Raw genomic sequence first — 20,268 nt, 5'->3', positions numbered from 1 at the left:
CTCGGTAGAGAATTTCTTTGGATGTCAGAGCGGTTTTTAGGTCCCGCCGATTGGAATTATACCAGAGGTGTACTACTTGAAGAGGGTGCTACTGCACTCTGTCCGCCAATGATGGCAACATCTGACGGCAATGCATGAGTCTTATTCATCGGACCGTGGTCTGGCATATCCACCGACATCGTCAGCAAGATGTGTTTTGTCCTAATAAGTGTGAATCGCATGATCCGGGCTCGTGTGTTAGGTGCACTACGCTAATAGACGTATATGTACCGTACCGAAAACGCTGGCCTTGCTTCAGGCTTCGTTTCCCGGGGCTTGATCCGTTTGCTTAGGGTGGCTGTTGGCATAATATCTCGGCAGAGTATGTCTCTGGATGTCAGAGCGATTTCAAGCCTTGCTCGTTGGAATTGTACAAGAGGTGCACTACTTTAAGAGCGTGCTACGACAGTCACTCTGCACGACATGATTGCAGCATCTCACGGCAATGCATGAGTCTTGTTCATCGGACCGAAGTCTTGCAGCTCCATCGACATTGTCAGCACGACGTGTTCAGTTCTAAGGGTGTGAATCGCATTATCCGGACTCGTGTATGAGGTGCGCTACGCTAACAGACGTATATGTACCGTACCGAAAACGCTGGCCTTGCTTCAGTCTTCGTTTCCCGAGGCTTGATCCGTTTCTTTAGGGTGGCTGTTGGCATATGATCTCGGCAGAGTATGTCTCTGGATGTCAGAGCGATTTCAAGCCTTGCTCGTTGGAATTGTACAAGAGGTGCACTGCTTTAAGAGGGTACTACGACAGTCCCTCTGCACGACATGATGGCAGCATGTCACGGCAACGGAGTAGTCATATTAATTGAACCCAAGTGTTGTAGTTTAAGCGACAATGTCGTCACGATGTGTTTGGTCCTAATAAGTGTGAATCACATTATCCGGACCCGTGTATGAGATGCATTGCGCTAATAGACGTCAATGTACCGTACCGAAAACGTTGGCTTGGCTTCGGTGTTTGGTTCCCGTGGCTTGGTCCGCTTTTTAAGACTGCTGGAAATGCTTCAGTTCCGCTGACATTGTTGGGTTTTTCTCTGTGCTGCTTGTTTGGAAATATCAATTCGAGACAGGAATGTGAAGAACTGGGATACTTTTCTTGATTGCTCTAATGTACGTAATTTGGTGCTTATGTTGCCCTTTTAGTACATGCTATAAATCGTCGGCTGTCTGCGTGTTAAAAATCATATGACCTGTTTGTGGCCGAATTAATTATATTATCAGATGGTTATTTCTTGAAGATTATAGGCAATCATGCGGGCATTGTGAGTAGCAGTGGTCGAAACGACGTAGTGAATAATGTTAATTGCCTGCTCTTTATTTTTGGTGCTAAAGATGTCGTTTGGATTGTATGATTTCAAAGTTGGGCAATCCTGCTAACGCGAGCTGGTTGAGCTCGTGCCGCACTGCGCGTAAAACGCTCGCGGTGGAGATCTTTCTTCTAAAAAAAGGTTAAGTACTTAAAGAATACCATCAGAGGTGCATCTTCCCGTCCTAAAAGCACACTGATACTCTGATATTATATTGCAATTTTCTATGTACCATGAAAGTCTTTTGGCCACCATCCTTTCCATTAATTTGCTGAAACACGACGTCAACTGAATCGGTCCATATGATTCAGGTTTATCGCCCGGTTTACCAGGTTTCATAATTGGAACAATAATGGAGTGTTTCCACTGCACCGGAAAGCTTTCCGAACACCATATATAATTTAACATTTTCAACACTTCCTCTAACTGATTGTCATTCACATGCTTGAAGAAAGCATAATGGATTTTATCTGGGCCTATTGAGGTGTTTCCACATAATGCAATGAACTGTTGAAGCTCATCCATGGTGAAAACGGCGTTATATACTTCGTTGTTGTCAGAAGAAAAGTTTGGCATTTCTTGTATCAATTCATTTAAATGATTCCTAAAAATTGGTCGGTAGTTCTGGGAAGCACAAGTACTGGAGTAGTATTTTCCCAACACATTTCCTACCTCTTCAGGGTCATCAATAATAGCACCGTCAATGTTCTTAACAGGTAGCGGCCTTTGTGTCCTCTCCTTTTTCGTAAATCTGCGTATAATACCCCACAGCTGTTGTACAGGAGTGGTGTGGTTGAATACATGCAGAAGTTTTTCCCACGAGTTCTTTTTGGCTTTAAGAATAACCTGCCTGGCCTTTGCTTTAGCTTGTTTGTATTCCATAAGGTGGAAATTCTGTCGATTCCGTCTAAATCGGTTAAGTGCCCTTTTACGACTTCGAATAGCGTCTTTGCAAACTTCGTTCCACCAAGGGCAGCTATATTTTGTTTTCCCGGTTTTCTGAGGAATGGTTTCCGTTGCCAGTCTGACTATAGTCTCAGTCATAGTCGCAAGGTTGCCGATACCAGCTGTTTCATCAAATCGCATATCGCATTTTTTCGTAAATTCCGTCCATTTTGCTTTGTTCAGATTCCACCCATGAAATGTGTTCGGGTTAAATTCCGTTGTTTGATCCCTTTTGAACGTAATATACACTGGACAGTGATCACTGGAGTGCAGATCATTGTCAGTACACCATGTCATGTACTGACCTATACTGCTGGATGAGAGGGTTAAATCAATGTGTGACCAAAGACCAGTATAATCATCCATTCTTGTTGGACATCCACCGTTCAAAATATGCAATGCATGTTGTTGTATCACATGTTCCCACAGTTTACCTCTTTGATCGCATCGGTCTGCGCCCCACATGTAGTGTCGACTGTTGGCATCTGTGCATAGGATAAATGGCTGGGGTAACTGAGAAATTAAATTATCTTAATCAGGTAATGTTACTGTTTCACTGGGTGGTAAATAGAGTGAACACACACATAATCACGTTCTACCAACCTTCACTGAACAAACCACAGCTTGTAGTAGCGTATTCACATTTATTTGGAAATGTGGATAATTGTTGGTAACATATATACAAACCCCTCCTCACCTTCCATTTACACTTCCATACCCATTGTATAATGTATAATTAGTCAGCTGATAATCATACCTGTCAGTAGGAAGAAAATGGGTTTCTTGAAGGCAGATAATGCCAAATTCTCTCTTGGGCACTGGTTTAACCTCTGGCCATTTTGAAAGAACTCCTCTGCAATTCCATTGCAAAATGCTTAGGGCCATGCTAATTTACCCAAGCACATCACCACTCTTCCTGCCCCAAATCCAAACCAAGCCCCCCAAAAACAAGAAACAAACAAACAAGAAGCAACAACATAACAAAAATGACAATGCCCATCATCTCATTGTGACCATCAACACCACAAATATCAGCATTATCTCAAGGCGACAAGATATCAATAGTCATCACAAATATCCATGGAAAATTATGTCCCCTCCTCCCATGACCTTCTGGTAGCAGATATTGCACAAATTTTCTCCAGCGATCTACCCCTCCTTCCAATGCTTTGGGAAGCTAAATATTCATCATTTGTGCCATTGATACCCATCTCATGCCCCTTACCTTCCTTGCTCTTGGTCTTGTTCTTACCTTTGACCTTCTTCCATGTATCCTCCTGGTCTGCCTCTTGGTCTTCTTTCTTCTTTGTCGCTTGCTCATTTTCACCACATGTCGTCACCTCATTTATGTGCACCACTTCCTCACTCATGGACTCATCATGTGTCTCCCTGTCTGACTCAGTTTGCTGGCTCTGCTCCTCATATGAAATGGTTGCTCCCTTGTCTGACTGAAGTTGTTTTGCCATCTTTGCAAGAATAGCTGTCATCTCATCTGTCTTTTTCTCCAATGTTTCCACCTTCTCTTTCAATTCCTCTTTTTTGTTTTCAGTTGGGGCACATGTCACAGTGGAGCATGCCATTCGAGCAGGGCGTTGGTGGCTAGCATTATATCGTTTCCTGGCCTCAGCATAGGGGATTTCATGTTCAACTTTTAGGGTACAGATACCTTTTTCCTTGATCCGCACAGGGCACTCATGTGACAGACAAGTGTGCCCTGCCGCACCACAACTCATGCACTTTGCTTCACATTTGCCCTCATGCACATGCTCACCACACTTCAGGCACCTTTGGTCATTTGTGCACCTTCCTTCCGGGTGCCCATATTTACCACATCTGTAGCAAATTAATGGGTTGGGCACATGCTTTTTGACATGATAAGTTATGTAGTCCAGTTCAAGCTTTGGGGGGCAAGTTGGTACACCAAATGTGAGAAGTATGGTAGGGGTATTCTCAATCCTTCCTCCCACATTTTTTGTAAACCTCTTTGCTCCCACCACACCAAACTCCTTAAACCAGTGAATGATCTCATACTCAGTGAGGTCCACTAGGTTATAGCCATGTATAGTGCCTTTGCTAAAATTTAGTTTGGGGTCACGGCAGACCTCACACTCCTCTCCCACCAGTGGTGATGCCTTCAGAAGTTTTTCAGTTTGGTTCTGGTTTTTTGTTTCAATTAGGAGGCTTCCATCCTGGAGGAAGCTTGCCTTCTCTACCTTGGTCTGTGTACCAATAATATTCCTAAGTCCTGCCTGAATCCATGGCCATCCCTTTGATCTCATGAGTTTTCCGCATTTCCAGGTTATTCTCAGGTACGAACCGGCATTGCGGTCCACGACGTCATTCCAGACGTTCTCCACCACATCTTCAGCTCGGGATCGCTTCCCAGGCCGACTATGCACTACCATATCTCCATTCAGTCGGTCAGCGCTAATTCCCACCCGAACCCAGCTCTAGATTTGGAAAACTTTATTAGTCTGTCAATGAGCAACGGAATAAAGAAGACACTTGAAAAACACAATCACAAACACAATCAAAAGAATCCACTGACTGATAATCTCACCTACAGCCTCCAGCGCGCGTCCTCCCCGAACCGCTGCAGATGATCGAGTGCTTCGTTGACTGCTATTGCGTGCGCGCCACTTATGTAGCCTACCGACCTTGTTTTACCTAGTTTCGGAGGGGCCGCACGAGGAGGGGTGTTGCGCGACTGGTAGGCGGTGTAGATAAGGGCGATGTTTAAATTTAGCTCTGTGTCATACACTGAGATAAGTATTGTATCAGACTCGACGCCGGTGATTAGATGTCGTGATGCTAGCCTGATGCCTATATGCCGTAACGTAACCATATGCGACTGGATTGCTCTGTGGGGGTGAAATAATTCCTCCGCCCCTGCTGCGTTGGCGTCCGTGCCCCGATCACGCAGCAGCCTGACGTCTCAGGTGGGGTGTTTTTTATATAATTTAGTGGAGCGGGTGAGCAGAGAAATATTTTGCCCCTCTTAAATCGAGCAAATCATGTTCTCCCTCATTTTGACAAAGTTTTTTCTCACAGTTGGGGAGGGGGCATCCTATCCAGCCAAATAGGGAACTACACACTTGTTCCAATGTTAAGTACGTCTGGGTCAGTGAAAGCCTAGGCAGGTATCGCATTGCCGCAAAGTCTTTGCTCGGTCAGGGTGTACTTTCCTACCTAACATTAGGAAAAATCATTGTACACCATTCGTCATGTTTAAGGCAGGACATATCATAAATAATCACAAAACAGGTAGATTTATGCTCTTACCCAGAATTTTTTTATAATAATGATGGCGAGCTCCCGAACGCCGCACATGCACGGCAGCCATTTGGATGACCCGTTTTATGATTAAGTATGATATGTTCTGCCTTAGAAGCAATGATTGATGTACAATGCTCTTTTTAACATGAGGTAGCAATGTATACCCTGACCAGGAAGCACTTTTTTAGGAAAATAGAAAGTTTAAGAATTGCAAGCAGCCAATTTCTAATGGTCATTGGCAATCACTGAGACCAGCTTAAGCATGGTGTTTACTGCCATCCTCTTTCAAAGAATGTCCTTTAGTGCCAGCTGTGAATGCATCACTAATTCACTTGGGTTATTTTGTTCTCACTACAAGCTGTGATTTTAATATTTTTGTTCTCTCCCCCAAGAGCCAAAACCAAATTTCAGGTACTGTCTGCACCACGTTATCTTGAGAAGGTCCTGGTAGGTGGAGTATCAGGCACCAGTACCTGATGTAGCCAACATACATCCAGAACTATAACTGAATAATGTTCCAACATTTTGGAGGCATGGTCTACATTTACATACACCTATACCATGTTTAGATACCTGCCTTAATTTGGCACCTTGCAATAGGCAATTTGACGATCCTTCAGATTGATACACATATACCTAAAGCAAATGTACCCCCAGCAAACATAATACAGCATTTGGAAAAGTTCCCTCTAAAAGACATGCTGCTGGTTGAAAAGTTAAAGCACAGCCCATCATTAAATTATGTAATTAGACAACACAAACTACTGATTCATACCTAGGGAATAGGAACTGTATCTGCTTTCTGACAGCATCATCTGTTTGATTAAGTTCTAACAGGCATTAGAAAATGCATGGATTCATTCGCCGTCACCAAATTTAGAAGTTTATCATTCTTTAAACACGTGTGATGTGATTCCGCATCAAAATAAGATACATTGTAACATTATAAGAAGCACCATAAGCATGTTTGAAAGTTCTGCAGGCACTTAAAGGCATGGAAAAGCCTGCTGTGGATGATGAGAAACAATTATATCACTTAAGTTGATCACCCAACCTGAACGTCCCACCCTCGCTAACCACTGTATGACATCACCCACCGATGGCCCGCATCTCACCATGCGAAGGATTTGAGCATCATGTGTAATTATAAGAAGGTATGTGTCTGCTTTTTCAGTTTGAAAACATGATGGCATTAAGTACAAAACTCTGGTTGTTTCTGTAAGAATGTCAGATTGTAACTTGAAATTTGATTAGTAGCGGGACATAAAAAGGTAATTATGGTGCTTATACTGAGAACAGTACAATTTCTTGTTACACTTTTCCTTAAATAATGAACAAATTTGGTAAATGGCTGTTCAAATTCTACATCTTTTGCACATGTGGCCATACTTGGTAGGACCCTCAGAATCTTTGGCTTACTTTGGAAGCTTTCTGTACCTTTGTTGTTGTTTTCTTGCATCATGGAAGATACCAGATATGTTGCTTTCTTGACAGAATATGACACTTTTGGTACATAATTGGACAAGACCTCCCAGTCAGTCCTCTGCTGGCCCATGTTGCATTTGGGTGGAAGGTTTTTTCTGTGTTTTGTCAGAATTTTGGATACATCATGCAGTTTGTTTCCTCTGAAAAATATGTGTGGCATCAGCAATTGGTTTGTTTGTGATTCATGGTAGTATTAATGAGAGGATGGCTCACTTTGGAGCCTGCTTTGGCACAGGCTCATCCCTGTCCCTTCTTTGAAAACTGCAGTTGCATGCTTCCATTCAGAACATTGAGCACTTTACAAGACTTTGAGGCTGTGCAAACTTATTCTGGGAAATATAAGTTGGACTGTGTGGATGTTTGCCTTCAAAAGAACTGATGTCTTGTGTCCAGGGGCCAGATTTCAAAAATCACATGTTTCTCATGCCCACACACATTCCCACAGATGATGATTGTTTAAAGCAAATTTTGAGCAAAATGATTCAAAATATTTTGATGCAAAAATAATTTTAACCATACCACCCTAATGTAACAAAGATAACATCAGCTCAGTTTGGCCTAGCTGAATTCAACATGTGAGAGAGCAAAGTCAAAATGCAGGCTGTGTAGGCATTTGCGGAGTAAATTCTTTTGCGAACTATTGGTCGTGCAAAGTGGGTTGGGAGGGTTCAGCAGTAAAAAATGATGCTCTGTACCAACAAGATAAGCCAACAGACTGACTGTTCTCCATATTTTGCCCACTTTCTTTCCAAGTTTGAGGTGGGGGCTGGAAACACTGTTTAGGAAACAGTGCCCTCTTGGTAGCAGTGTCTAACCTACAATCAGTTCACCTTGACAGCATTGCAATTTATAGAAGATGCCATATTAATCCAAACATTTTATTGTTTATTAATCCAGATCATCAAAAAAGATACATTACAGCTCGCAGTGATATCCCAGCAAGAATTTCAATATACGTACAGCAGTAATTTCAGAGCCTTGAGTCCGGCACATGTTAGCCACTCATTTTAATGCATGTAGATCAAGCATGATAATACAAATTTTAACATACTTTGTCTTGGCTTGAGATTGGCATATGTGCGCCATAGGTTTAGTGCACCAATGTCATAAGCATTCAGTGCTGTGGATGAATTCTTTGCAGACATGCCAAGAAGCAATCAACAGTTTCATCCATGTACCCATCTAACATGAAACCAGGCATATTGGCCCTGTATTTGTTGTTCATGTTTTTAACATCACAATTGCATGTTTGCTGTGTTATCCTGAAGAACAAAGGTCTATCTGCTTGCTGTATTAGGTACATGGGCTGATATTGAGATATTTAGCCATTTAACTGTTCCAGTGTAACAAACATTAATTAGTTTCTAAAAGTAAGTGGTAACCACCATCTTATGGTGCATAGGAGCACCACAAGTGAGTGCCTGAGACTACTTGAAGTCACTGTTGCACTGGCTTACTCTCCACTGCACTCAACCACAGTACATTGTCAAGTGTCAAGCCTTCAAGTTTTGTTTTGCGACAGACATTACTGCCTCATTCCTGGTGTCAAATTGAGTGCATCATAGTTCCTTATTATTACTGTAATGTTACTGGTCCATTGCTTGCTAAATATGTTGTTTGACTCATTTGTTATCATTAGCTTTGTGTGGGTGTAACCTCCATGCATTTATCAGTTATTTTGGCAGATGCATCCTAAGCTCACATCAACCAAGACAGTTTTATTTGTTGTTGCTGGAGAGCATGGTGAGGAGCATCAGCCATTGCACACCTGATAACTGCCGGTACCTGGGGGAGTCCTCTGAGTCACCTCTGCAAGAGGAGACAGAAACAAGTATGCATATTCTGCCTTAATGAATTATATATGTATATAATATCTAATTTAGCTATTTCATGTATGCATATATGAATATTCCATACCTGAAATAAGTGTTTTTTATTTATTACAAGTGTGGCATTCTGCAAAGCCTAATCAAAGCATAAATGCCATCTTTAACATCACCTGAAAGCACATTTGCCATTTTTGATTCAGTGTCATATTGTAAGCTACACTCATGGCATTCATGCTGAAAAAAAATATTGAACAATGCTGTTAAGCCTGTGGTTGGTTGATCAAGGCCTTGTTTCCAGAAAAGACAATGTGCCAACATGTGGGCAAAAGTGTCAGCCTGGCGGACATCAAGCGTCAGCTGAAGGCGGGTCGTCGGATCGGCGTCTGTGACAAGAAGACGTCGTCTGCTTGCACGGCCGCGGGGGATGAGGAGAAGGTGCACCGCTGTCTGTCGGTTGTAGCCTCCGTCCAGTTGGTTGAGATCTAGACTGTGCCATGTGGCTGGCGACCTGTGACGTGCGTGCGTCACGGAGCAGTCTCCGTGAGTGAGTGTGCGGGGGGGGGGGGGGGCTCGCTTCTTGAATCACCGTGGCCCGCCCTCCTCACGTAATGGCTGTGTGCCTACATTTGCATTACATGTGCCTGGACTTCCACAGTGCTGTGTTTCATCAATCCTTCTCAGTCACGACTGATAGTCACGTGAGCACAGGGAAAGTTGTTGGTGTCTGTTGTGGCACAGGGACCTAGCTGCGGCATCGGTGTCTGTCTGCGCTATGCGTGGGTGCAATGGTGTTGGCTGTCATCTGACACATGACATTGAGGTGGGCCGCCTGTGTCCTGACCCCCAGTGTATGTATGTCTGTGTGTCACGCAGACGGGCTCTGGTCAGCTGGCGGACGGCGTCTGGTTGTGCCTCCAGTGCGGCCACCAGGGGTGCGCCGGCCACGCCGCACACCACTTCGCCAAGCCCCGCTCCGACTCTCACACGCTGGCCGTCCACACGGAGAGATGGGGGGCCTGGTGGGTCAGTCAGGCAGGCTGGCCACTGTTGACGACGCTGCGGGCTCAGTCTCCGAGGGAAACACAAAGGGCAATAAAACACAGATGGGCACGTTTCTGGCGACCGAAGGCAAAAAAGTCTCAGCGCCATCAAATTACAGGCTTCGGGTAATTATATATGCTTGTGTGCATATAAAAGATTGGACACATTTTAAACGCTTTTGTTCGTAATTTGCACTTCTTATCACAATGTGCAGCACTACTAGCAGTATGGAATGATAAAATCGGGTCCATTCCAAACATATAGCTAAAAATGACACTGAGACCTTCTCCAGGGTGGCAGATTTCTACCGCTGTGTAAAGTTTGGTAATCTAATGTAAAACAAATTGGGTCAAATGTTTCAAACATGACTTCAAAAAGCCTGCTTACACATCTTGTGTCTTTATTATGGGGACACATTACAGCACCTGTGTTGATATCTGTTAGCTGTTACAGCAACATTTGAGAGCTCGGAATGATGTTCAGGTGATGGTGCCAAAGGCAGAACTGTTGGGCCATTAGTTTTGGCTCAGCCTAATTTTTGTTTGTAAGCTAGGCGTATTGCCATCAGATCCCTCAATGCCGAACAGTGCCCATGCCAGTCATGAGGAGTGCACAGCTGTTAGTGTAGAACAAAGTGTTCCGTCTTAGATAATGTTTTGAAATGTTTGCTTTAATGTCACCATTGGCTGTTTGCATTATGTCACTATTAATGATCCGTCGTTGTATTGAGAAGGCATAAATGATATGTGAACAAAGTGTGATGCTGTCCCCGTGAATGTATTAGATAATGATTAAAGGTGTTGTCATGTTGTTACGATTCCTCACCATCTAACTTTCCCTTGTTCAGGTGTTTTACCTGTAACATGACTGTCTCGCTGAAGAGTAACAAGAAGCTTCACGAAGCCGTTCAGTTTATACGCAGGAAGGATGGCACATTGCGTACGTCAGGTGCGACCGCTGGCAGATGCGACTGTGCAATGCTTAGATGCATGTACACTCGCATATGTTACCATTTGTACGATTTGCCTAAACTTCTGTTTACTTCGATTTGGATTAAATCGCTGTTAAGTGAGAGCCAAGTCGCGCTGTTCTATGGAAGACAACACGTCTTTATTGTGGCACTGGCATAGCGTCCGTTCTGAAGCTGACGTTGTGTACTGTGTTGTGGTACCGTTGCGTGCAGGATGCAGCACACCCAGAGTGCGCGCCGTGGCGACGATAGCGCCAGCACTACACTCTTCCCTAACTAACTGATCATGAACATGTATCGTGAACCCTGCGAATCTTCCAGCACTACGAACGCTGGCTTGAGCTTAGTTGCATTGCATTTTTCCAGCGAGCAATGCAGTGAAAGCGGAGGCGACCTGCGGCTCGAACATGAACCTGGACGGGTAGAATCATCCTCTTTCGTGTTGTGGCTCCCCTGGATATGACGAAACATAGAAGTTCATGAAGGTGCTTGAGTATTGCGCCTCACTTCCCCAGCCTCGTCGCCAAAAGAGGAGGTCACGGGCACCAGGTCTTTCAAGAACGTGGCGGTCAAAGACAAAGCGGCTCAAGAAAAGGGGCGAGAATCTCTGCCCAAGGTCAAGGTAGGTTTGATGGGTCTTCACACCAATATGCCCAGAACACTCTAGTTTGCAAATCGCTTGCTCCTCAACTTTAAAAAGAATTAAGCTACGCGTCGCGAGTAGGCGTTCTCGTCTAGTATTTTCATACTTTGGATTTCGTCACTTGTCACTCTGTTCCTACTCAACCTTTACTACCAGCGGATATTTAACATACTGCTGCCTACATATTTTCCTCAACAACATGGCTGGGGTGTTTTAAGTGGTTTGGCCCTGTGCCTTTTTAGTGAAAACTGGCGGTAAAGGTTAAGTGTGGTTGTTGGCCACTAGCTTCCCTTGTCTTCTCAAAGCAGTGCAATTTTCACATTTTCAAAGCTGTTGACTCTGAAACGTTTCACTTCCGTTCTCATTGGGCGCGGATAGCGTATCCAGCCGGTCGGCCGAGCTCAGTGTACCATGCCTTACAGTTGTATCACATGACACGGGGCTCGGACGACTGGATGAAAAGAGCAGAATCGATGTATTCTGGCTGTGCCTCCCACCAAGGTTCACAACGGGAGGCCTATTTGACAACATGGTTTTGCTGCTGTCATCTTGATTTCACTCCATCCTGCACGAATACTGACAGCCCTGCGTCTTTTGTTCCGTGCCGCGCGTATCCTTACATAAGCTTAACAGCCCTGCCTCGTGCAATGTGTACCCGCCCCTACCTGACCCGTCCGGCCAATCCCTGGCCACGCTGTTCCACATGCGTCCCATGCTGCAGGGTCTCATCAACCTGGGCAACTCGTGCTACCTGAACTCGGTGCTGCAGTGCGTCAGCCAGTGCCACTACCTCACCCACTACCTGGACATCAGCAGCCGGGCGGGCCGCCGCGTCATGCTGCGGGAGAAGGACGGACGGGTGAGTCGGACATGACCGAGTCAGGTGTCCTCACACTGCCGGGTCAAGTGTCCTCACACGGCCAGGCCGGGTGTCTCTACACGGCCAGGCCAGGCGTCCCCGAAGCCTGGGACGCGCCGGTTGGCGATCTTTTGCAAGCGGTGGCTGATCGGCAGCAGTTGTGATCGCGCACGTGGTGCGGGCTTCCTTGCGGGAGTTCGGACGTCTTCGGTTGGACGTGAGCCAGTTTTGGTGACGCTTTTCCTGGGAGGTGCCAAGCCTTCGAGACTTAGTGCTGCTCCGCGAAGCCGGACGTTCGTGCCGACAGCTATGACATCGGTCTGCGAGCAGTCAAAGGTTGATCTACCGGCGGCGGACCATTTATCTGTGGTGACGGGCATGGCAGTACCGCGTTTATATGTCGTCTGTCGGCCACAGGGCTGGCATATTGGGGTTGGCGCCACGCCGTCGGCGCAGTCTAGCATGTCTCAGTGCCGCGTCTGGCGGTGTGTGTGTGTGGCAGAGCATGGAGCTGGTGCTGCCGGAGACGGGGCCGCTGACCGCCTCGCTCTGCCACTTCCTGAAGCAGATGCACACGGTCGGCAACACGGCCACCGTCTCGCCCAGCGACCTGCTGCGCAAGGTAACCCGCACCGACGCGTGTGCAGTGGCTCCACCGACCGGCTGGCTTCCAGTCTGTGTGTTCAGCCTGTTGGCTCAGTCTTTCGGTTCAGTCTGCTCATTCTGTTTGTTCATCCGTCTAACGAGCGGCCGGTCTGCGGCGCCTGGTCGGGCGGCGGGCGCAGACGCTGGTTGTGCGTCCGGCCGTTCTCGTAGAGCGTGTCGATGCGTGCCGCCCCCAGCGACGGCTCGTGTGCTCAGACTCGCCGTGCCGCACCTCTGCCTTGCCCGTCCTGCCGGCCGCCGTCGGGACCGGGCCTGACGTTTGCCCTCTCCGCAGATCGCACTCAAAGTGCCGCAGTTCGCGGGCTCGGATCAGCAGGACGCCCACGAACTGCTGCGCGCGCTGATGGAGCAGGTGCGGCTGGAGGAGCTGCGGGTACGTCACCACCACCCACATCCCACCCCACCCCACCCCACCCCACTCCCTCCCTTCCGTCCGCTCTCGCTGGTACAGAGGATGGCCGACGCCATCATAGCCTGAGAAGCATGCTTGCCTGCGGTCATCATCATCATCATCATTCAAGACTTGAGTCACGATATGGAGTGGTGCAGTCGGGTGGGCTTGTGGTCAGCGGCAGCGGTGTTCAGACGCTTGGTGCCCAGCAGCCCGTCTGGTGGACAGGTTTCTTCCCTGTACGGTCGTCGGCCCCGTTGAAATTCCGGCCGACGGTTCCCGCATAGCCGCGGTGACCGCAGGTAGACAGCAACAGTCACACATGCGTCAGCATTCAAGGCTGGTCGCTGTGCCGTTGCCCATTGCGCACGTGCTTGCGTGATCACTTCAGGCCTGTCGGACACGCACGCGCTCGCCGTCTACTGACCCCCCCCCCCCCCATCAGCGTCACCAGCGGCAGATCATGCAGGCATTGGGCCTGCCGACCAAGACGGACCCGAAGACGGTGGAGGCGGACGTGCGCGCGCGGCTGAAGGTCCTCGGTCGCCAGGTGTCGCACACCACCATCGACTCCATCTTCAGCGGACAGCTGGTCAGCCTAGGTGGGTCACAGCCAGCCCCTCGCCATCCCCGCCGGGTGTGCCTTCGGGCGGTCGGCTATCTTGCAGCTCGAGTACTGGCTGTACTCACTGCCGCTAGACGCCTACGCTACCTGCCTGGACACTGATCTCTGCGGTACTGTCCTCGCCCATCTGTGCGGTACCGTCGTCGCCCATCTCTGCGGTACCATTGTCGCCCATCTCTGCGGTACCGTCGTCGCCCATCTCTGCGGTACCGTCGTCGCCCATCTCTGCGGTACCGTCGTCGCCCATCTCTGCGGTACCGTTGTCGCCCATCTCTGCGGTACCGTCGTCGCCCATCTCTGCGGTACTGTCGTCGCATGTGCCGTGCAGGTACCTCCTTCGCGAACATGCTCCAGATCTTTGTAAACGATGCTTGATGCTGCAGCCGACGCGCGTTTGCTCCGTGACGCCGGGCAGCTGTCGGATGTGGCAGACCCCCCGACGGGGTGGTGACCCGCCGCCCGCCGGTGACCCCCGCTCGCCGGTGTGTCGGCGGGGCTGATGAGGGAGCCGCGGCCGGACCGGTCGGGCTCGGCGGCACGCCGCTGACCGGGGCCGTGCTTGTTGCAGTGGTGTGCCAGGCCTGCATGACCCGGACACACCGGTTCGAGCCATTCCTCGACCTCTCGCTGCCCGTCGCCGAGGATAAGGTGCGTGCTTAGCTCGTGCCGGCCGGGCGAAGCTCCTCGTCCGGGCTGCTCGGTGCTGAGGAGGATGCTGTCTATCCCGTGCATCTTGGTGCAGCCTAGCTAGCGAATTTTATTGTGGCTCAAGTTTTCTTCTCGGGTTTCAGGGAGAGTGGTTTGAAGCAAAGTTAGTTCATTGTATGCATGCTGTGTTCTGCAAGAGTTAAATGATTTACTTCAAAGTACGCTGCATTTACGTCTGATAGGAAGGCTGAAGAAAGCTTAAAATTGGAATGTGCGAGGAGGAAATGGGCGCATGAAAGCGGCATATCCACGCTGGATGAGATTCTGTTATTGCGTTTTTACTCATATCGTGTATTGAAAAGGGTGAATGCGGCGTCTGCAAATAGACACGGTCTCGGCCTTCCCCTAACCTCGCCTCATACCACTTGGGAGGCTATTCATATCCAAGATTTCCCTTCAGGCATGTCCATCCCGTCAAGCATGGAAGCTATATATTCCAGTTAATGTTGAGGCTGAGCCCACTGTCTATTCGCTCGCCGCTGACCGTCGCCATGGCAACGGGCGCCGCGCCGCAGCCGAGCCGGCCGCGGAAGTTGTGCGGCAGCGGGGCGGACGACGAAGGCGAGTACGTGCTGACGCCGCGTAGCAAGGAGGCGGCTGCCCGACCGTACAAGCACAGCCAGAAGAAGGAGCGCCGCGCCGCCAAACGCCGCCGCCAACACTGTAAGGCGCCCGCCTGACAAGCCTGCTGGGTCGGCCCGACCGCGGCACAAGTGCGGAGTGCGGAGTGTAAGGGAACGGGAGGTTTTCGGCTTTAAACATGCGTAAATTGGGGCGCTTTTTGCTTTGCTTCCTCGGCATTGGTGAATATCGACCCGCAAGCTGGGCTGTAAAGAAGGGCGGTACCCATGAATGCTCGATTTTGCAGCCATTCCCTTGTCAGACTTTGGCCTTATCCCCACATCGGTATCGAACGTCTACATGAAAAACTTGCAACATAGCGGCGAGTTCGTGACGTGTGCGGCTGCTGCACGTGTCACAGCGGAACGCGCGTGGCGTTCATCACGCTGCCCCCGATGGTGCGTGCTACACGTGATGAGCGTCACCGACGATTGCCTGCCATCCCGCAGGTGCGCCGTCGGTGGGGGACGGGCCGGAGCGGGACCGCAGCGCGCAGCCGGTTGTGGGCTCTGACGCCGGTTCGGACGAAGGTACGGCTCCTGCAAGACGCTTGTGCGGCTCGGAGTTATCTGTGGTCTGTTTGGACACAGTCTTGGTGTCTGTAGTCTGCAGGAGGTAGTTCCGTCGGTGCCAGCGGAAGACTCGGCTGTCTCCCGCCGGCGGCGACGGGAGACTGATTGCCTCTGTAGTCCTGAGTCAGAATCCTGGTGAGATATGGCCGCGGTCTTTACTCCATGAGGCTGGTGCTCGCCTTCCACCAGCCTCCAGGCTTAGAATGTATGCCGTAGGTCGTCCTCGAGCGCCTTGTGTCGCACTTGTCGCCCATTATCCGTTTGCTGTGCAGAACAGTGCAAAGTACCGTCGGAACACAGCTTGCAGTTCGTGTCCACCGTGACGCGCCATCGCCCATGCGGTGAACGACCGCCTCCGCTGCGTGCCGCAGGTCAGAGCGACGCCGACGAGGAGGACAACGGTGACACGGACCTGGCCATCGACAGCCTGCTGGTGGACCTAGAGCTGGCACCGGCCGCTGCTGCACCGCCGTCTACCGCCGCCGGCTACGCGGCCGACGGTCGACGGACGCTGCGCGCCGGCGCTCGCCCGGAGTCGGTGCTGGCGTCGAGCGCGCTCTGCGAGGAGATGGCGCGTCTCAGCCTGGGCGATGACGATCCCTCGGCGCCGCGGGACTCGGCGAGGCCGCCCCCGGTGGACGGGCCCGATCTCTCGGCGCCGCGGAACTCGGCGGAGCCGCCCCCAGTGGACGGGCTCGATCTCTCGGCGCCGCGGGACTCGGCGAGGCCGCCCCCGGTGGACGGGCCCGATCTCTTGGCGCCGCGGAACTCGGCGGAGCCGCCCCCAGTAGACAGGCTCGATCTCTCGGCGCCGCGGGACTCGGCGAGGCCGCCCCCGGTGGACGGGCCCGATCTGCGGCCGGATGGCACCGGCGCGTCGCCCGCTAAGAACGACCGCCGCCGCGGCTGGGAGGCCTCGGCTGACAGCGGACCGGGGCTGCGGGAGCGTGCTGCATGGCCCGACATCGACGGTGCTGACGGTTCGGCGGCGGCCGGAGATCGGGCGGCGCTGCAGACCAGCCCCTCGGCCGCTGTCCCGGGCGCCGCGGCCGACCTGGACCGTCACCCGGCCTCGGGCGACGGCGTGGCAGCCACGCAGAACGGTTCCGGTGTGTTTACACCGCGGGAGGGGGCATGTTCGCACGGTCAGACCACTCTGACCAACGGTCAAAAGGGGTCAGACAGCGAGACGGCTTCACCCAACGGCGATATCGAACACGATGAGACGGCGCCGGCGAATGGCGTCGACCTCGGACCAGACAGTTGGCGAGCTTCGCCGAGTGGAAAAACGGTGGACAGTGAGCCAGCCTCGCCGAACGGCCTGGCGGGGCCGTCTGTCGCCCAGACAGTGCCAGTAAACGGTCAAGCGGGGGACAGCCGGACGGCGTCGCCGACCGCGGACGTCCACGCCGAGCGTTGGCCGGCGGCCCCGAGCGGCGAGGCGCCGCCAGGAGACTGGCCGGCTGGCGCGCTGGACGCCGGCGCAGGTGCTCCTGGCCCGCTGACGCGCCCTGAGTGGCTCAGCCGGGCTCTGATGACGCTGTCGGCGCGGTACCAGGCGGAGCCCGGCGAGTGCAGCCTGCTCACTTGCCTCAACCAGTACACGGCGCCCGAGCTGCTGGCAGGCAACAACCGGTTCGGCTGCGAGCGCTGTACCGAGCTGCGCAACCGCCGGCTCGCGGCCGGCAAGGCGGGAGAAAACGCAGAGAACGCCCGTGAGCACGCGGGCGGGTACGACGTGAGGGAGGAGAGGGGCTGGGATGATGGGCCTTATTACTGCATAACACGGTACAGCTGGGAGGGGAAGGTCGCAGCGCGTGATGAGTGATTTGGCGTGTGGAAGGGTTATGGACCCCGTGTTTAGGCAGATACAGGCTATTGATTAAATCAAATGCGCGACAGCTGTGGACGTATCGGTCAGAGGGTGGCACGTGTGATAGGGCGGGGAAGGGGATTAGCCACCACTTGGTGAAGCGGGTCGGATACGATGCGTCTGTCTGCAGCATGTATGCGGGCCTTTGCTGCGTGGCTCGTCGAATTGAACTCAGATGGATCGTTGTATATCGTAACTGTCATCGACAGAGTAAAAGTTATAGGTCGTACCGTTTAACCAGGCCCAGTTTGCTGTCGGATCATTACCTGGGCATTCGGCCCCGTTGCTTGCGACAGCGCGTCGTGCTATTGGTGGCGACCTGTCGTGTGAGACCCACCACGCCGACTACTCCGATGCACCGCTGCGTCACAGGCGGCGAGGAGTCGGCCGGCGGCACCGTCTACAGCAACGCCAGCAAGCAGCTGCTGGTGTACAGCGTGCCGCCGGTGCTGACCGTGCACCTGAAGCGGTTCGAGGTGTGCAGCTTCAGCCTGCGCAAGGTCAACCGGCACGTGCAGTTCGGTGAGCGGCTGGACCTGGCGCCGTTCTGCTCCTCCATCTGTCAGGTACGCGATGGTGGTGGGCCCGCACCCGCGCCAATCAGCTGACCTCCCGGCGAGCAGCCCGCAACAGGCTTATTCTCCAGCCAGCCGTTTCTAGGACTTGATGTCTATTTGGTGCTATTTGCTCCGCGAATTGACCCTCGTTCACTCGGTAAGCCTCATAAGTGGTTTGCCTTATGTGCTAGACTGGTACAATTTGTATACGCCTCGGTCGTGCGGACGTGGATGCGTTTTTCACGCATCAACCGGTCCGTTATGGTTACGGCAATCAACAACAGTAGAGCGGTCCAATGGCGTCACCCGATGAAAGTGGTGCCACATGACACGTCAAGTAAGTGATCAGTACTTCCAAGTCGCTGTTAGCTCGCTGAAGATCTATCATCGATCAGCAGTGCGCGTCTCGCGTCCATTTACCATCGCCGCCATTTTGAGCTCTTAGTCCTGGTCTGTTTGACTTCCCCCCCTCGCTCTGCACTGATACGAAAAGGACCGGTGCGAGTCTGCCGTGCGCGAGCCTGTGCGGCGTGTCCAGTCGGCGGCGCCGCTCGCTCTGACGTGCCACCGGTGTCCGCCGCCAGGACCTGCCGCAGATGCGGCCCGGCCAGCGGCGCGTGCTGTACTCGCTGTTCGGCGTGGTGGAGCACAGCGGCCGTCTGAGCAGCGGCCACTACACGGCGTACGTGCGCGTGCGCCGCCGCAGCGAGCGGCTTACGGTCAACCCCGGCCTGCTTACCGAACTCGTGGCCGACGCGTACCAGCTGGCCTGCGCGAGCGCACAGAGCGTGCTGCCCACGCCCATCTCGTCGCCCGGCCTTGAGCAGGAGCAGCAGGGCCAGGGGCAGGAGCAGGACGGGGGGCAGGGTCAGGAGCAGGGGCTGGAGCCGGAACCGGAGCCGGAGCCGGAACCGGAACCGGAGCCAAAGCCAGAGCCAGAGCCAGAGCCAGAGCCAGAGCCGGGACGCTGGTTCCACGTCAGCGACACGCATGTGACGGAGGTGACACTGGACAGGGTCCTCAAAAGCCAGGCTTATGTGCTGTTCTACGAGCGCGTCTTGTAGCGGGTCCGGAGGGCCGCGCTGCGCCAGACCAGGCCAGGCGAGGGCTGTTGTGTTCTGGAGATGAGGTGCGCGGGCAATGTCGCGGGCCGGCCGCCCGCCGTCGTCGGCACGCCCGGGCCGTCGGTGCTCTGTTCCAGTGTGGTGGTGTATCGCCTCACACCGCAGTGTTGAAGGTGGTGTCGATGGTCAGTCGTGCGCGGCGTGTGATGTGATGCCGTTTGAGCTGTTGTACGGCAGTTAGAACAGACTGGGCCCTGGAGGCGGCGCTATGCCACCGGCTAGAAATGTCTTCATCCGCCGTTAAATTTGTACAGTAGGTGACAATATGAAGCTGTAGCTGGTAGCAGGCATTTATATTGGGGCAATACAGTTAATATCAAGCAGCTTACTTTGGGTATCCGGCGTACACGGCCCCCAAGCCACGGGCCCTTTGCGGAGGGTGCATACTCCGGTGCATTCGCAATACCCACCACAGAGCACGCACACCCACTGGTTCCGACAAACTGCGACAAACTTATATCCAAGCACATCGTCTCGAGCTACGGGGCTGGTACTGTTGCACCAACCTATGCTGGAATCATCACAAGTCACTCAATAAGCAATACACATGCTGACGTCACGCCACACCTGTCAACGCTCGCCCGCGCCAGTAGATGGCAGGCTTGGCCGGACCACCGCCCCAAGCGGACATCACTCGGCCCTTGGCCTCCCACGGGTCACGGGGGCCGTCAGCGCCAGCGCCAGCGCCAGCGCCGCCGCCGCCGCCGCCACCGCCACCACCACCGC

General features: G+C 52.0%; 1 protein-coding gene across 10 annotated transcripts; it reads left to right on the top strand.

Moving 5' to 3' along the window:
* Positions 1-1,465: 1,465 nt before the first annotated feature.
* Positions 1,466-19,870, top strand: Usp16-45 (ubiquitin specific protease 16/45). 10 transcript variants are annotated; one of them, XM_037225589.1, is made up of 16 exons: positions 1,466-1,498; positions 8,737-8,894; positions 9,191-9,327; positions 9,766-9,911; positions 10,781-10,881; positions 11,419-11,525; positions 12,268-12,405; positions 12,908-13,027; positions 13,346-13,444; positions 13,908-14,064; positions 14,656-14,735; positions 15,311-15,458; positions 15,866-15,946; positions 16,360-17,703; positions 18,234-18,427; positions 19,003-19,870. In XM_037225589.1, the coding sequence occupies exons 2-16, from the start codon at positions 8,804-8,806 to the stop codon at positions 19,480-19,482; spliced, it is 3,423 nt and encodes a 1,140-aa protein (XP_037081484.1). In that variant the 5' UTR covers positions 1,466-1,498; positions 8,737-8,803; the 3' UTR covers positions 19,483-19,870. The 10 variants fall into 10 exon arrangements, with proteins under 10 accessions (XP_037081484.1, XP_037081480.1, XP_037081479.1 ...); XM_037225585.1 differs by lacking the exon at positions 1,466-1,498 and adding an exon at positions 1,541-2,073 and having other exon boundaries at positions 8,749-8,894; XM_037225584.1 differs by lacking the exon at positions 1,466-1,498 and adding an exon at positions 2,084-4,722 and having other exon boundaries at positions 8,749-8,894; positions 10,781-10,872.
* Positions 19,871-20,268: the final 398 nt, after the last annotated feature.

Source organism: Pollicipes pollicipes, unplaced genomic scaffold (assembly GCF_011947565.3).
Source record: "Pollicipes pollicipes isolate AB1234 unplaced genomic scaffold, Ppol_2.1 Scaffold_5724;HRSCAF=6776_pilon_pilon_pilon, whole genome shotgun sequence".
Lineage (NCBI taxonomy): Eukaryota > Metazoa > Arthropoda > Thecostraca > Pollicipedomorpha > Pollicipedidae > Pollicipes > Pollicipes pollicipes.
This window is presented reverse-complemented; position numbering and strand designations above follow the sequence as displayed.

Coding starts and splice junctions, on each gene's coding strand:
- Usp16-45 (XM_037225583.1), top strand. CDS start 4,580: ATGAGTTTTCCGCATTTCCAGGTTATTCTCAGGTACGAACCGGCATTG. Junction 10,882..11,418: donor TGGCACATTGCGTACGTCAG/GTGCGACCGCTG, acceptor TCACTTCCCCAG/CCTCGTCGCCAAAAGAGGAG. Junction 15,947..16,359: donor TGACGCCGGTTCGGACGAAG/GTACGGCTCCTG, acceptor TGCGTGCCGCAG/GTCAGAGCGACGCCGACGAG.